General features: G+C 43.7%; 2 protein-coding genes and 1 long non-coding RNA gene across 4 annotated transcripts in view; 1 reads left to right on the forward strand and 2 right to left on the reverse strand.

The window, feature by feature from the left end:
• Nucleotides 1–3,736, reverse strand: part of pcsk1nl (proprotein convertase subtilisin/kexin type 1 inhibitor, like) — a 22,985-nt gene extending 19,249 nt beyond the window's left edge. The window contains exon 1 of the mRNA XM_026333033.1: nucleotides 3,437–3,736. Within this exon, the coding sequence (XP_026188818.1) occupies nucleotides 3,437–3,490 (54 nt within the window). The 5' untranslated portion in view covers nucleotides 3,491–3,736. The remainder of the gene's footprint in view (nucleotides 1–3,436) is intronic.
• LOC113145893 (uncharacterized) overlaps nucleotides 1–10,132 on the forward strand; it is a 15,739-nt gene extending 5,607 nt beyond the window's left edge. Inside the window, exon 4 of the long non-coding RNA XR_003297282.1 lies at nucleotides 10,030–10,132. This is a non-coding gene — a long non-coding RNA (uncharacterized LOC113145893). The remainder of the gene's footprint in view (nucleotides 1–10,029) is intronic.
• Nucleotides 5,333–15,158, reverse strand: sypa (synaptophysin a). Of its 2 annotated transcripts, none has more exons than XM_026333037.1 (8): nucleotides 15,093–15,158; nucleotides 13,895–13,960; nucleotides 9,995–10,119; nucleotides 8,804–9,002; nucleotides 8,533–8,724; nucleotides 7,855–8,070; nucleotides 6,851–6,931; nucleotides 5,333–6,570 (listed from the first exon to the last, which is right to left on the reverse strand). In XM_026333037.1, exons 1-7 carry the CDS (start codon nucleotides 15,108–15,110, stop codon nucleotides 6,866–6,868), a joined length of 882 nt encoding a protein of 293 aa, XP_026188822.1. In that variant the 5' UTR covers nucleotides 15,111–15,158; the 3' UTR covers nucleotides 5,333–6,570; nucleotides 6,851–6,865. The 2 variants fall into 2 exon arrangements, with proteins under 2 accessions (XP_026188822.1, XP_026188820.1); XM_026333035.1 differs by lacking the exon at nucleotides 15,093–15,158 and adding an exon at nucleotides 14,449–14,535.
• Nucleotides 15,159–16,026: the final 868 nt, after the last annotated feature.

The raw sequence follows: 16,026 nt of genomic DNA on the forward strand, positions 1-16,026 counted from the left end.
CTGTCAGTTGAACCTGAACGTCTCATCAGGCTAAAGACAGTGTTCAGCCAGTATATGTGTGTACGTGTACTTATATTTGTGTCTTTGTTAGGACCATTTTGAGCATAATTGCTTCCGGATAAGGACTTTTTTTTTGGCAAAGTTAGGGGCATTTAAGTGTTCCTCACTTTTAATGGACACTTTAAATGTTTTTTCGGTTCTGTTTTGACTTTTCTTTTATATTCTGGTATGAGTTACTTTCTGTTGAAACAGAAAAACCACCTGTGGGACATTGTGAAGGTGTGTGATCTTGATGACTTGCATAAGGTTAGGTCCTTCAGGAATCCCCTGTGTGAATTTAGTCTGCTACCGTCAGGGCTACCCCCACGTGTGTCTGGAGACGTGCTGTTGCCATGGCATCATATTGAATTGTTCTCCTCCTGCCTTGACTAATGTGATTGGTCCTGAGTGTGTGGAGGGAGTGTGTCCCAGTCAGGAAGAACACTCAGGACTCTGGCCTACTGTTAACTTGTCTTTGAGTTTACATTTTTAACACAACAGCACAGAGTGACATATTCAGACATACATGAAAGTCATGGCATCCAGAAGGAATAATCACAAAATCATTAATGTCAAGTAATGTGTTCTTCGGTCCTTAACTGCATTTTTTTTTTCTTTGAGTTTATTCACCTGTGGCACAGAGTGATGATGTCCTGAGAGGAGTCCTGGCAATGTCTGATCCATTACAGGTCTGACCGAGTACTGGAGATGTGATAAACCTCCTGCATGGAGCACCGGCCTGCCTTGCCGTGCTGAGGTTTTGCAGTTCCCTTGGCGTCTTTTAAACTTTTTTAGACCCACACAGGCTCCCGGGATGTCTTGTGCTGTCTCTGGGGGGCAGCAGCGTTCTCTGAAGACAAAACTTCTCTGGCGATATCCCGGGCGATGTTTTTGGCAGCCAAAATCACATGCGGCTTTGCGATTTCGAAGCCTTTTTTTATAAAAGGTGCCATACATTTGACCAGTTGAGAGGCAAGAGACCGTAAACCTCCCACATGGAGCACCAGCCTGCCTGTGAATTTGAGAAGGCCGCAACCCACGCGTTTCATATAATGTCCCAAAGTTCGCTCGGGGCCTTGTTGAGAGAATGCGTCCAAAGTCATGGTTTTGTTTTTTTGTTCCTTCTACATGATAATGGTTTCTGCACTCCATTAATACTTTAAAAAGTTTCCTCTCCCTGTGAAAGTGACTCACATTATGCCTGATAAAACTGTAGTATTTAAGTCACTAACTAGAGCAACCACAGGGGACATGGTTAGGGAGGGGTCTGTGGGTGTGGTATATTCAGAAAATGATTTCTGATTGGTTGAAAACAGCTGTCATGTTATGCATGTGAGAGCGTAGCGCTATAGTTTCTTTTTGATCCTTTTACACACAGTGTGTTCAGCCTGTATATGTGTGTACTTTGTATTTGTGCTATTGTTAGGACCATTTTGAGCATAATTGGCAGGCCTACCCTGCCACGTATGTCTGTGGAGACGTGCTGTTGCCATGGCATCATATTGAATTGTTCTCTTCCTGCCTCGACTAATGTGATTGATCCTGAGTGTGTGGAGGGAGTGTGTGACCCTAGAGGTTTTAAACAGAGGAATCAGGTATGGAACAGGTGAATCCTGCCAGTAGCTTCAGACTGTCTGGGCCCTGATGTTCATCCAATAGCTCCACTGATCTATGGCAGTGCTGGATTAACGATGAGTCAGCATGGCAGTGAAAGGGGAAGAGCATATATTAGACTAAATCAATGATGTAATCAATTCAAACACTTCACCTTTCACAGAAACGGAAAATCACTCTTTCTTTTGCTTTTTTATTTTAAACTGGTTATCAACTGTTTCTGATTCTGTTCAAATTTGTGTGAAGGACAAAAACACTGACATCATGTATCTGTCTGCACATATGCAATGTAGACAGTAGATGGACATAGTGTCGAGCTGCCTGCTGGGAGTGTAAACAGTCGCTCAGGAAAAAGATGAAGCAGGTTTCATTTCCTGCTGAGCTGTTGCTGTGTTTGTGCAAGATATCGGACCTTGGGGATTTATGGTTGTGATGAATGAAGCTGCAGGGCACTTATCTGTGGGAGGAGTGAGTAAGTCTGACTCAGACATTTGACTGGACTGAATCCACACTGTATCTGCTCTGCATTGACTGTCTGAATGCAAGCAGCTGCATGAGAAGAAATCTTAAAGTGGAGGCATGACAATTCACACCAGGAACGGTCTTATCCGAATCATTTGATATTAACTTTCAGTTGAAACTACAAAACACATCATGTCTCAGTTCAGGAGAGACTGTGATTAACTCTGAGATTACAACACACCACCATGTTTCTCTAGTAATAAAATCCAGGGAGTTTTGTTGCATCTTTTCTGACTGAAGTTCTGCAGTTTCCAAAGCCAAAATTCAGATTGGCATTAATCATTTCAGGTGCCGCTCTGAGTCCAGCTGAAGGTCAGTTCAGGTTTAGCTGCTACCTGCCTTTAGATTCAGCAGATCTGATGGTAATTTGATCTAAAATTACTTAATAATATCTATAGTAATATATACTATAAATAATAAGGGTAACAACATCAACTTCCTGCTTTGTTTTCTAAAATAAGCTTAGTCATTAGACACATCTGATACCAGTACACCCAGTCTGCAGCAGTGAAACCAGAGCAGACCCAGACCACCTTGTACTTCAGATCCAACCCTTACACACGTCCTCGCAAATATAGAGGGACAATAACACACACACACACACACAGCTGCTCCCAGCTGCTCCCAGCTTGTGTACCTGTGGAATCTACTTCCCCGTTACCATGGGATACCATCTCCTGTCGCTATGGTGACAGCAGCTGAAATGAAGTGTTCCTTGGTTACAGTGGCTGCAGACACACGCTGGTCTTTCTGTCTGCGCTTATTAACGCTAACTCCGACCTAAAACTAGGTCTCTGGAGGGAGGAGGAAAGAGAAAGGTCCTGGACCATAGACCTCAGTCATCATTAGGTGTACGGACCAGACAACGTGTCTTCACGGTGTAGAAATGTCCTCACTATGATAGTACTGAACTTAAGTAATGTACACACCTAATTTTTTCCCTCACTTCAGAGGACATTACCTTGGCTTCTATTCATTTTACTTAAAGTGTTGATCATATGTTTCATGGGACTTTTTTTGTCCACAAAACATTCTAGCCCATACACACACATACACACCTGTTAGAGATGTTCACCTATTAATAAATGAAGAATCAAAACACCAAATGGAAACTAGACAACACACTAACACAGATACAAACACACGCTGTGATGTAACCCAACCGACAGCAACACTATCAGGTTACTGTGACAGTGAGTGGACATAAAACACTTATAAACACTCTCTCTCTCTTTCTGTCGTCAACGCGACTCGTCCTTACCTGGGCGATGTGCATCAGAGCAGAGCTGAGCAGCAGGAGGCCGAGAGACGCCATCACTTAGCGAACGCACAGGGAGACGGGCTGCAGTTCTCTGATGGAGGGGGGAGGAGAGAGAGAGGCAGGCTGCGGCTCTCTGATGGAGCTGGGAGGAGAGAAAGAGGCAGGCTGGAGCTCTATGATGAAGGGGGAGGCGAGAGAGAGGCAGGCTGCAGCTCTCTGATGGAGCTGGGAGGAGAGAAAGAGGCAGGCTGCAGCTCTATGATGAAGGGGGAGGCGAGAGAGAGGCAGGCTGCAGCTCTCTGATGGAGATGGGAGGAGAGAAAGAGGCAGGCAGCAGCTTTATGAAGGGGGGAGGAGAGAGAGAGGCAGGCTGCAGCTCTATGATGAAGGGGGAGGAGAGAGAGGCAGGCTGCAGCTCTATGATGAAGGGGGAGGAGAGAGAGGCAGGCTGCAGCTCTCTGATGGAGATGGGAGGAGAGAAAGAGGCAGGCAGCAGCTTTATGAAGGGGGGAGGAGAGAGCGATGCAGGCTGCAGCTCTATGGTGGAGGGGGCAGCAGAGAGAGATGCAGGCTGCAACTTTCTGGTGAAGGGGGGAGGAAAGAGGCAGACTGCAGCTCTGATGGAGGGGGGAGGAGACAGAAAAATGACGGCATGAAGGAGACGGGGAGGAGCTATAAAAAGGACGGAGGAAAAAAACATCTCAGATTGTTTCATTTCAGAAGCTGCAACCAGCAAACTGACTTTTATTAAAAAGAGAAAAACAAGGAATCTATTATTGATCTGTTAGTGATTGATCCTTTATGAGGAAATACGTTTTCAATACAGAGACAGTTCATTTATCTGTTCACTCATTGACTCACCAACGTTTCAGAGCCAGACACAGAATTAGAGACGAGTTTGTCATTTATTGAAATTTTGCACTGAATAAACACAGCAGGGGCAGTGGGAGGGGGAGCAGAGGGAGCGTCTCCATAGTAACAAGTCACACACATCATCATCATCACTGTCAACACCATCGCCATGGTTACTGATGCTGAGTAAAACATCACGCAGGGAGTTACGTCACAGGCAGAGTCACGAAGAACAAGAAGAACGACAGCAGGGAGGAAGAGGAGGAGGAGGAGGAGGGAATGACAGGGAGGCGAAAGGAGGAAGAAAAGGCAAATTTGAGGAGCAGGAGAAAAATGAAGGGAGATTAGGAGATGAAGGAGGAGGAAAAAAGGAGGAGAGGCAGAGGACCAGAAGGAAAGTGGAGGAGGTAGAGAAGGACAAGACAGAGGAGAAAGGAAAAGAAGAATAAAGAAGGAGAGGGGGAGGAAAAGATGGGTGATGTCAGAAGGAAGAAACGAGAAGATGAAGAGAAAAAAGATGAACTAAAGGTGGAGAGAAAGGAACAAAGCAAGAGCAGAATAAAAGAAAGAAAGGGAGGGAAAATAAGTAGAAACCCCAGAAGAAAGAAAAAGAAGAATGAGTGATGAAGGAAAGAAAGGAAGAGAGAAAGAGTGGTGGAGCTCTAGAAGAAGTGTGGACAGGTAACACACACCTGTACAGAACAGGAAGTAGAATCACACTGATCATTGGTTACTGTACAACACAAGCAGGAAACACATCACCATGCGGAGGAAGATACCAACGCTAAAAATAGCTTCACTTTCCAAAACGAACAAAAGAAGCATCAAGTTTTTTCTGTTTTGTTTTTTTCTTTCAGACTTTTCCAAAAACAACTCACAGCTGTTGCTAATTGGCCAAGAGCCGAGGAACAAACCAATAAAAAATAGACCGCACACTGACATAAACATCCATCTGAAAACTCAAGACACAATTTTGTTTGTTGTTGTTGATACTTATGTTTTAATGTAGCAGAACACAGGAAGCTTCCTTTTTTCAAGATTTTCTTTCTGTGATCCAAGAGTCCTCGGGCCTCGGTTTTGGTATAGGTCGTTAGAAGCAGCTAACGTTTGTCATTTTGACCCAAGAAATGTGTCGGTTGGAAATAGATTTAGCATTCTCTTGTTGATTTTATCTGGAATTCTATTTCTTCTTTTCTTTTTACCAAAACTACAGTCAGTCGTGTTAGTTAGCTGGGGTGATCATTATAGTAAGCTTAGCATGACCTTGCTATGTTAGCTAGCTACCCGCTGTCGACTGTGTGATTGATTCGACTGCAGTGTTCACATCATATAAGCCCAGTGAACAAAGTTAACAACCATAGTTTGATGTGTTTGTAGTAAATGTATCAACTGACTAGTGTCTTGCTGCGGCCGAGTTAGCTAAGAGTAGTGCTGCTAACATTAATGCAGGGTTTTGCCAGGTTAACTGCGCAGTCTTCAGATTTTGGACATAAACGGTGTATTTCATGTTTTTGGTTTGTGAAAATAAAATTCCTTTGTAGGAATGTACTGGGACCTGTCATTATGTTTTAGAGCAGAAACATTTGGGTTTTCAGTACAACAAAGGGGCAGCAGAAACCAGCAAAGTCTGCTCTTGGTCAACACCAGATGTAATATTAATGCAGACGGATGTTTGGTCAGCATTGTTTCCACAGTTAATCTAATCTAAGCACAGCAGCAGAAATGCACCAGACCCATGAATCAAATACAAATAGTCCAGACTGGGTTTACTACATCACTTTCTGTGGATGCAGGATGTTGGTTTGGGTCCACTTTGATCTGGTTCAGTTCTTATTTAAATTTGTTTAAATCTGTCTTGTCTCAGTGATATCCAAGTCCAAATCGCTTCATGATTCGTTGAGTCTGGTTTGTTGCCATGGGGGACAGGGCATGTGTCAGTGGGCAGGCATATGACGGGGGCCAGGGCAAAGATGAAGAAAAAGTTCAGTCTATATATATATCTATATATATATATCTATACAACACAAACATACATTCTCTCCACATGTACTTTAATATGAATAACTGATTAACATCATCACTGTTTTGTTGTTGCCGTCGTCCTGGTGTTATGTTGACGTGGATTAGTTATTTATACCTCTCTTTTTTTAAAATCATTTATACGTTGATTCATTGTAGTAACATCTAAACCCCCCTCCACTCCACCCACTAACTTTGCTGATAGAAAGGAGTGTTGCATTGTGGGTAGGTTGCAGGTGAGCCACTGTTCACTCCGACGCTTTCTGTGAAGGGAAGACAGACAGGATCATTTAAACTTCAAAGACAACATAATAGTCTAGTTGAGCTCAGTGTTATGTCTCTGCCAGCAATGTCACTGACTGGCATTAAAACTACAGCTGCTCACTGAAACTTTACTCAAACAAACAGGAGGAAACAGGTCATTAGTTGGGGACGGATGAATTTACATTTGGCCTGTGGTTTAGTATCACTGGCACTGTTGGTTTGAGTCTGAGCAGCAGATCTGATGGTGATTTATTTAAGTAGTGAATGAAGAAGACTCACCTGCTTCCTCTCAGTTCACATCTGATTGGAGAAGGAGGTGGGTGCCCCCTGTTGGCCATAGCCCTGACCATACTGTGCATCCTGGAGGGGAGACAGTAGCAAATGTAAGAAACAACAGTGGGAATGTACACAGTAGATGTGTGAGGTACTGTAGTCTGGCATTATTTAGAATACTGTGCTGTGACTGTGACCCAGTTCCACTTTATAATACTATACTACACTAATAATGTATACTATAGTCTGTTGTAGAGCTGAAGCACTGATGGAAATTAATTACTGGTAAGTATATTTACTGAAGTATAATTTGACGTTGCTTGTTGGGATGGAGTTGTGCTTTCAGCATGTTATCGAGCAGAAGCCTTGCAGTTTTTCTGGAAAATATTCTGGACAGTATTTGTCATTGTTGTGGATTGTTTCAATTATAATAAACATACATTCGTTTAAAGTAAGCATGTTTGATGGTTGTTCACTCCCACATTGATAAGAGTCTTCCTATAGTGTGGTGCTGCTACAAATGAAGTAGTGATGGATATTTTTAGTAGAACTGGGCCCATCTTCCTGCTCACACCTGTCTTGGATTTGTCGTTAATGGAGTTCGTGCAGTTGTAGGTGGATGTTGGTGGGTTTAGATGGAGCTATACAAGCAGCTCCTTCTGCCTTTAGTCTTAGTCCTTATTTACAGTTCTTCTGGACACTGTCTGTATGGGTATGGGTCTACCTTCTAGTTTTGCTTTGGCTATGGTTCTAGGTTGATATAATTCCTAGATATTTGATATTTTCTATAAATATTCTAAGCTGAATTTGAGAAGGGATTCTGCTTGGGAAATTGCTAAAAACTTCCTCTTAACTGGACCTCAGCTCTGGTCTCTGGAAAAAAACCGTGACCAATGCAATAAAATGTAAAATTTAAAAATTAAAATATGTTTTTTAGACAGCTACATTTCTAAATCCTCCTTCCAAAGTGTTCCAGGCTGGTAGAGGGAAGCAGCAGTTTGGCTCCTCACCTGGTTGTATCCTTGCTGGCTGTAGTCAGGTTGGTAGCCTCCCTGGCTGCTGGCATACGGGTCTTGTTCATATGCCCCCTGTTGGCCATAGGTGTCTGGTGCAGCAGGTTTCTCCTGAGGAGGGGGAGCGCGCATGAAGGGTGCAATGATACCTGTCTCCTTAAAGACAAACCAGAGGTTTCCTGCCCACAGGACCAGGTTAATAAATCCAAATGCCTGGAAGAGAAGAAAGTGAAGGACGATGACCCCCTTGTATGTGGTGCAGGGTTTTTATTCCTGCTCAACTTTTTATGACATTCTAGCAGCTAAAAATGTACATGTGCTGTGTTTTAGTCCCCCCCCCCCCCACACTTTTATTATAATATAATATCAGATTTATTATTTGTGTTTACATGTTAGTCACAGAAGGTGAAGACCTCTAATGCTGCCATTTGCTATTCCCATGCCTGCCTGTGGAGGGTGCAAAGCACTAACTAAAACTCAGGTCTGATAAATAATGTACAACTTAGATGCAGCACTTCTAAACCACTGTACACAGTTACACAAAGGTGGTGGGATGTGATTGGTTTGTTCTTACAGGCCTTTCTAACTGTGGATACTTTGGATACTTTACATCAACCCTGAGCCCTAATGTGAGAGGGTGGTCCTGACCTGGTGGGACATCAGAGAAAGTCTTACCACAGAAGTGTTGAGACCAGACATGACCGGGTCATGGACTTCACGGCAGCGATTCCCCTCTACCTTGCAGGCGGGGACCAGAGTGATCACTTCGTCAGGGTCGGTTGCCGTCTTGACATCAGACAGACCTTTTGCCCAGGCAGCTGAACTCACCAGCCACATGAAAGCAAACACTCCGGTCACTCCCAGGTCCTAAAAAACACACAGAAACTTTGAGTAACAGGAGCTCACCTGTCAGTTTCCGGGTTGCTGTGAGGGTGGGGGAACTTACGATAAGTGGGCCCTTGTTGTTCTCCTTGTACTTGTCGAAGAAAAAGATGTAGATGCTGAGAGCCACTGTTGAGTAGAGGAAGGCGAAGACGCCGATGGTGACAAAGAATTCGGCTGAAGAAGAGTAGTCACCAACCAGGAAGAGACGGTCCCTGCTCCCGCCCTTACAGGTGGGGGCATCGAAATATACCTGGTGGAGTCTGACAATGGACGAGTTGGAAAATAGCTCAGTCCACCACATTAGTATCTTGACTCTGAAGATTGTAAAGTACACTTTGCCAAAAATGTGATCTGGTGCAGACATTTGTGTTCCTCAGAAGATGAGCCCTGTAACTTTAGGGATCATCTGGCTTTGTGAGCCAATGAAAACCAACTGACAAGCTAACACTACCATTAGGATCTTAGCACAGTGCGCAGGCGGCTGGTTAAGGCTGTGGATTATCACCAACTCCTTAGCGCTCTACAGTTTTTTAGCCTCTTTTAGATATTTGTTTTGGTCCTTGACACTTCCTGTCTGGGATGGTCTCAGCTGTTTTCAGATCAATGCTTTTCTCTCTTTTACAGACAGTTTTGATATATTTGTACTCACACCTGTACGTACCAGTACCACTTGAGATTGAACATTTCAAAAACAATGAAGGCCTTAAAATGGCAACAATACAAACTCCGTCCTCAGAGTAGAGTCTATTTCAGCTCCCTCGTTACGTTTCTGACTTACATTTCACTGTAATAGTGTCATTTCAGTGATATTTTTGACCCAGTGAGGTCAAGTTGATCCAGTATTTCGTGAAAAGCAACAATATGAGAAATTTTATTTTAAAAAAACTGCTCATTTGTGAAACAAAACTTTTTATTTTTCTTGAGTCCTGCCTCCGTCAATCCTCTCAGCTTCTGTCAGATTCACTGGGTGAAGTACTAAAAACTGAAAAAAACAGCTGCAGACGCATTAATACAAAAATGAGTTGTGTAATGGAGGCTCATTATCATTGTCATATCTTGCTTCTAATAAATTTAGCGCTGGATGTTTATTGTAGAGGAGTGTTTTTAATAAAAGAGTTTGAGTACATCTGCTGTTTAATAAGGCTTAATATAAGTTTTCCCTCCTTCCTCTCCTCCGGTTTGACCTCCAATCACTGCTCTGTTCATCCATGCATCTGTGCCTTTGTTCACATTGTGTTTGTGCTGTGCTCACCTGAACGGATACTCAAACTCCACCTCTATACTCAGGTCGCTCTCCGTCCGGTTCTTACACTCCACCAGGATCCGGAACATCCCCGAGTAACTGCCACAGGTGGAGAAGGCGAAGATGGCGAAAAACTGCAGGGGGGGGGGAGCATCAATGGAAAAACTGTAATTAGCAAAATCATTTTTCAGCAAAAGTAGTGAAATGAGACAAAATATATATATTTTTTATATCACTGTCAACTGAAGATTTTAGCATTTTAGACTTCAACTCAAACTAAAGACAGATATTTGAAGACAAACATTTGACTGTGATGTTGTGGTGAACAGGTTTTGACTAAATGATAACCAGTGGATTAAAAATATCACCAGCATATTGACTGACAGTAATAATAAGGAAGGTGCTAGAAGTCGTCTTTGTTCTGGTTAAAATTCATAGAATATAAATTTGATGAGTTGTTTATTTACACATTGTATAAAATTGCCATATTTTACTTAAGGGATGCTGCCAATGAGCGTCACTTGGCGTGAGGCAGTAACGTTAATGATTTATGTGGCTGTTTTCAGTATATTATTTGCTGGATGATACGAGGTTAGACGTCCGTAGACTACAGGCTACAGACCTGTAGCGCTGACCTCACACTTCATGAAGACTCTGGAGAGAATCATCCTAAATCAGACCATAATTAGATCCACTACAGTTTGCCTATCAACTCGACTAGGAGTTGAGGACGCCATATTATACCTGCTCAGTCGTGTCTAGCAGAACGATCTGCAGCTCAATGTGACAAAGACAAGAGAACTGGTACTGGACATGAAGAAGACTAGTGACCCATCTTTCTATCCACAGGATCAGTGTGGAATATAAATACTTAACTGGACAGGGGACCAAAAACACAAACTGCCTCTATAGGAAGGGCCAGAGCAGAATATTGTTTCTTGGAATGGCTGAGGTCCTTCAACATCTGTCAGATGTTTGTCTGTGGTAGCCAGTACCCTCCTCCGTGCTGTTGTGGGCTGGAGCAGCACACTCAGGGTGAAGGACGCCAACAGACTCGATAAACTCATCCACCAGGCCAGCCATGTTCTGATATTCGGAGCTGGACTCTCTGACAGCAGTGTCAGAGAGGAGCATGTTGTCCAGGATAACATCAGTAGTATTATCTTGGTTCATTTGGCTGATAAGATCTATAATCTGATATGAAATTAAGAATAATAGTGGGCGGAGTCTAAAAAATTGTTTGTTTTTAAAAAAAAAAAGTTGGTTAGGGTGGGGTGAAGGGCGTTTCCTATCATGACTCAGCAAAAGTAAGGGCTGTTTTTAAGATAAGCAAAATGGGGTGTTTGTCAAGATAAGAATATGGTTTGTTTTGTGACGTGTGTGTGTAACGTACGGGTCAAAAGGGGAGGGCCCTTGTCTCGGAAATTATAAACCATTACAAATAATTTCTGCTACTCCTTTTTAAAATAAGGGGTCATGAATAACAACATCTAACTACCGTATTTTTTGTGTGTTGATATTTGTCAATGACTGTTTACAGTTGTGCACGGGGCAAATTTTGTAGACGACAATGTTTGCTGCTTATCAGCCGTTTTCTTAAACACAGCCCTTACTGTTGCTGAGTCATGATAGGAAACGCCCTTCACCCCACCCTAACCAACTTTTTTTTAAAAACAAACCATTTTTAGACTCCACCCACTATTATTATTAATTTCATATCAGATTATAGATCTTATCAGCAAAATGAACCAATATAATACTACTAACATCAATATTGGACAACTCTTCACACCCTGCTCAGCCACAGAAGCACATTCAGCCAGAGACTCAACCTCCCACGATGCAACACAGGGCACCAGAAGAATTTATTCCTGCCAGTGACCATCAAACTGTTCAACTCCTCCCTCTGAAAATCAATCTGTTATTATTGAGGCTGTAGAGAACTTCAGTCTGCTCAATCAACCTGCCCTGTTCATCTGTTGATAGTTTTCAATCCATCTAGTCTGTTCAGTATTAACATATATGTATATTTAAATAGTAAACATAGGGTATTTTTGTATTATTTTCTGTATTATTTGATTTCATTTGTTATTATTGCATTTCATATTTTAATTTTCATTTTAACTTTACTTTTGTTCTTTCCTTTTTGTACCTTGTGTGTTATGGAGCGTGGGAACAGCAGGGATTAATAAAGTATTTCTGATTCTGATTTCTGCTTATTGACCCAGAGCTGGAAAATAACCAACCTGCCATGAGTTTTTTTTACTGCAGCTTAATATGCAGCTTTTTTGGATGGGGTTCTGTTGGAGCAGGGAAGTGTTGTTTTGTTCAGTGGACGGTGAGTCACCATCACGTCTATCTATAGTCACAGAGTGTAAACTGCAGCAGGAGTCAAACCCAGAGTCCGTCTGTATTAGAGCTGTGCTCATCACCATCATCATCTTTAATTTAAAGCTGAATGAACTAATATTTCCAGTGCGTTACCTGCAAGGTAACCACAGCCAGGCCGTGGTGTCCCGCAGCTATACTACCCCCCTTCCCCCTGCCCCAACCCCGCCGCCGCCGCCGCCACCACCAATGATTCTCTGCTACCTACAGTCCTTCTGTTGTTATGCCCGCTTTTCTACCCTGTGTTGGCAAAGTCTGCTTCGTAAATGAAAAAGCATTTCTCCAAAGGCCAGGAGTCATTTCCAACAGCCAGCCATGGAGGAGCTCTCTGCAGCTAAAAGTGGGAAACAGTAGCTGCCAGAGCCCAGAGGTGGCGTTCTTTAGCACAGAGAGAGGGGGACAAAGAAAGAGCAAAAACCAAAACCAGGGTTAACATGGCTTTGGTTTTTTCACATGGAGAGTGTTCAAAGCAGCCAAAGGACTCAAACATGCCCTTCAACATCATGATGTGACCTGGAGGTTGAGTTACCTTCGCTTCCATCTCCTCATCCCAACAGACATGACTGAAATCATCCTCTCATCAGACACTGAATGATGACGACAGGCGATACGTGCAGAGGAGGGCGACATTAAAACAACCACATGGATTCTGATCTGAGAACATCTGGTTTGGTCTGTTCACACTGTAGGAACACCAGGTCTGGGTCAGTGGGGGTGAAACTGGTTGAACGTATTCTGTTTGTATAACCATATCCTCTCCTCCTAGATCCAATTCTTATCCGACTCACACATCGGATAGGAATTGGATCTAGGACCACATATGCAAGTAGCCCAGATCTGATCTGAGAACAGCTGGTTTGGTTTGTTTACACTGTTTAAACATCAGGGCTGAGTCAGTGCATCTGTGATGTGGGCGGAACTCCAACAACCTCACAATGCAGAAACCTCAGTATGATAGTGTTGAACTAAATCGTGCATATACTCTTGGTCTGTGCCAAGCCGCAGTTGGACAGGGAGTCCGGCTGTGACCATCTGCTCCCAGCATTCAGTCTGTTTCCTGTTCAGTACCAGCACATTGGTAAAGAAGCCTGACAGAGGAAGTGGACCCAAGAGCTGTGCTCATTTACATTTAGTAACAAAACTGTGGGAGCTCTAGTGATCCCCCACAGTCTCGTCATACCTGCTCATTGAATATTTACCATTTTAAACACTCTGTCTTTATACTGTGTGTTCTGTTTTGGAAAAATGTGTTTGAACATCAAGTTTATGCTGTTCAGTATCACACGTCCTGAAAGATGTGAACCGTGTCAGAAGTGATTTAGCTTCCGCAGAGAGATTTCTGTGGCACTGGAGCATTTTCAAAACTTTTTTTTTTTTCCAATTCACACACTTTTCCAGAAAATGAAGCAACTTAACTCTTCTGGGAACATAACGTTTGTTTGTGTTGTAGGAACCTGAGTCCTGGTTCTGCTGTGGTACCGTCGTAGGAGGCTGTGCATGATGTTAGTTTGAGGAACTCACCCATTCTAAGACTTTAATGAAGCCCAGAGGAACCTTCAGGATCCTGAACTGACCCTGGGCCACCAGCTGTGGACAGACAGAAACCACATTTAATCTCATAGACACACAGGTGAGTTCCCAGCGTTGGGCCTCAGATATTGGAAGCATCACATTAATGATGGCTGGTAACACTTAGAATGAATTATTAGTTAAACAACTGATTCACTGTTTATTTGTTGATATGAATCCAAAAACAATTAAAACAATGGATTTTTATTGAACTTGTCCATGCAGCTGCAGGACACGAGTGTATTTACACCACCATGTTACTTACACGCACACACACACACACACACACTCTCGGTCCTGCAGCTATTTAAAAAAAAAGCTTCTTGTGAGCGGGAGAGTGGGTCGTGCTGAAGTCTAATCTGGTCCAGGGGCCTAGAGCGTTCTAAATCCTGAAGTTATCACGGAAAACCGGACTGACCAACACACGGTTGTTTCAGGAGCGTAACCAGACAAACCGGCTCAGTTCGTCAAGAGTTCATTAGACGCCGAATAGAAATGAAACACACCCACAAACGATGGCGGACCGCGGCTGTTTCTGTGCTGGGCACCATAATCCAGCTGCGGAGGAGCAGCCGAGGAACCGGTTAGTGAACCGATTACAGAACTGTATACAAGCGGAGCGGGTCAGAGCCGCAGCATCAGCACCAGTAACATCCGCAGCATCAGCAGCAGAGAGGAAATCCTCCTGCCCCCCCCCCGCCCATCCCCGGCTGCCATTTTGCTTTGAGTCCAATCGCCTCACCGAGCGCACGAAATGTTTCCGTCGGTTCTCCTGCAATCACAGGGACGGGTGAAAACCCACAGACCGAGCCGCTCCTCCCGGAACCCCCCACCCCCCACCCTCATGAATAAGAAAAAAAAAACACCCGCTGTAAACTGGCATGGGGGGACATGGAGTGAGCGATAGGAACATCTGCAAAAACATCAGCATTTCACCGAATTAGATTATTACTATGGTTTTTCCGGGAATTCAGTTCCTCACGTATCGGTGCTGCCGCCGTGACTGGGCCGAACACCGACACGCTTCCCCGGGAGAAAAACGCGAGCCCCGACGGGCCGCCCCGGACTACGAACCGAACTGACCCCCAGCAGGAGATGGTCAGAACACGGTGAGAAAAGGCAAAGAAATCTCGGATGTTAGAGCCCGTACCTGGTTCACGACGTCCATCCTGCGCCTGTCGAGAGCTCGGAGGAGATGGAGGAGGTGGAGGGGGAGGAGGCTGTGCCTCTGTGCGCGTCATTTATTTTTTATTTACTCCGTGCACTGCGCGCGCGTGTGTGAGAAACAGCGTAGCGGAGAGGAGCCGTCACTGACACGCTGACACATGTATATGATGCCATCCTCATCAATAATAATTTTTATTTTGATCAGAAATGATAATGGGGGGGGGGGTTATGATGTATATATATATACACCACGTGACCCATGAAGCGGTGTGTAATAACCGCCCTGCGTCCGCTATATGTATATAAACTCATCTTAATTCATTTGTTTAAAGTACTGAGATCCTTTACTGCAGTACCACAAAACCCCTTTTCTAATTTGAAGTACTTTACATACTGCCGTTTAGGGTTAGAACAGCAGAGTTGAAACTGGCCAGTCAGCAGAATAGCTGCTCATTAATTTTACTTGGATCAGGGGTGGCCAACTCTGTCCTGGACCACTGCCCTGCTTGTTGTCCAGCTATCCCTGCCCCCCCACCCCACCATCCCACTGATTACCTGGATTAGGTGTGTTCAGCCAATCAGAACCTAGAAGATTCCAACTAAGCTGAGGTGGAGTGGGGGGAAGACAAACTGAAATGGTACCTTCTGGCGTCTGGCTGACCGTGTTTGTTTCTGTCAAGAACCCTGGAGTTGTGTCCTTTAACTCTCACAGATTATGAGAACCGCCTTCTTTATTTATGTATTTATTTATTCAGTCAGACCTTAGAGCTATTTTCAAAATTACAAGCATCCTAATTCAAAGCGACGCTGAAAAAACAGGTTCACCTCTTTTAAAAGTCTTGAGTTAATCCAAAACACAGCAACCAGAATTTTGACCAGGATTACCAAAAGAGATCATATTTCTCCTATATTATAAA

This window comes from Mastacembelus armatus, chromosome 7 (assembly GCF_900324485.2).
Source record: "Mastacembelus armatus chromosome 7, fMasArm1.2, whole genome shotgun sequence".
Taxonomy (NCBI): Eukaryota; Metazoa; Chordata; class Actinopteri; order Synbranchiformes; family Mastacembelidae; genus Mastacembelus; species Mastacembelus armatus.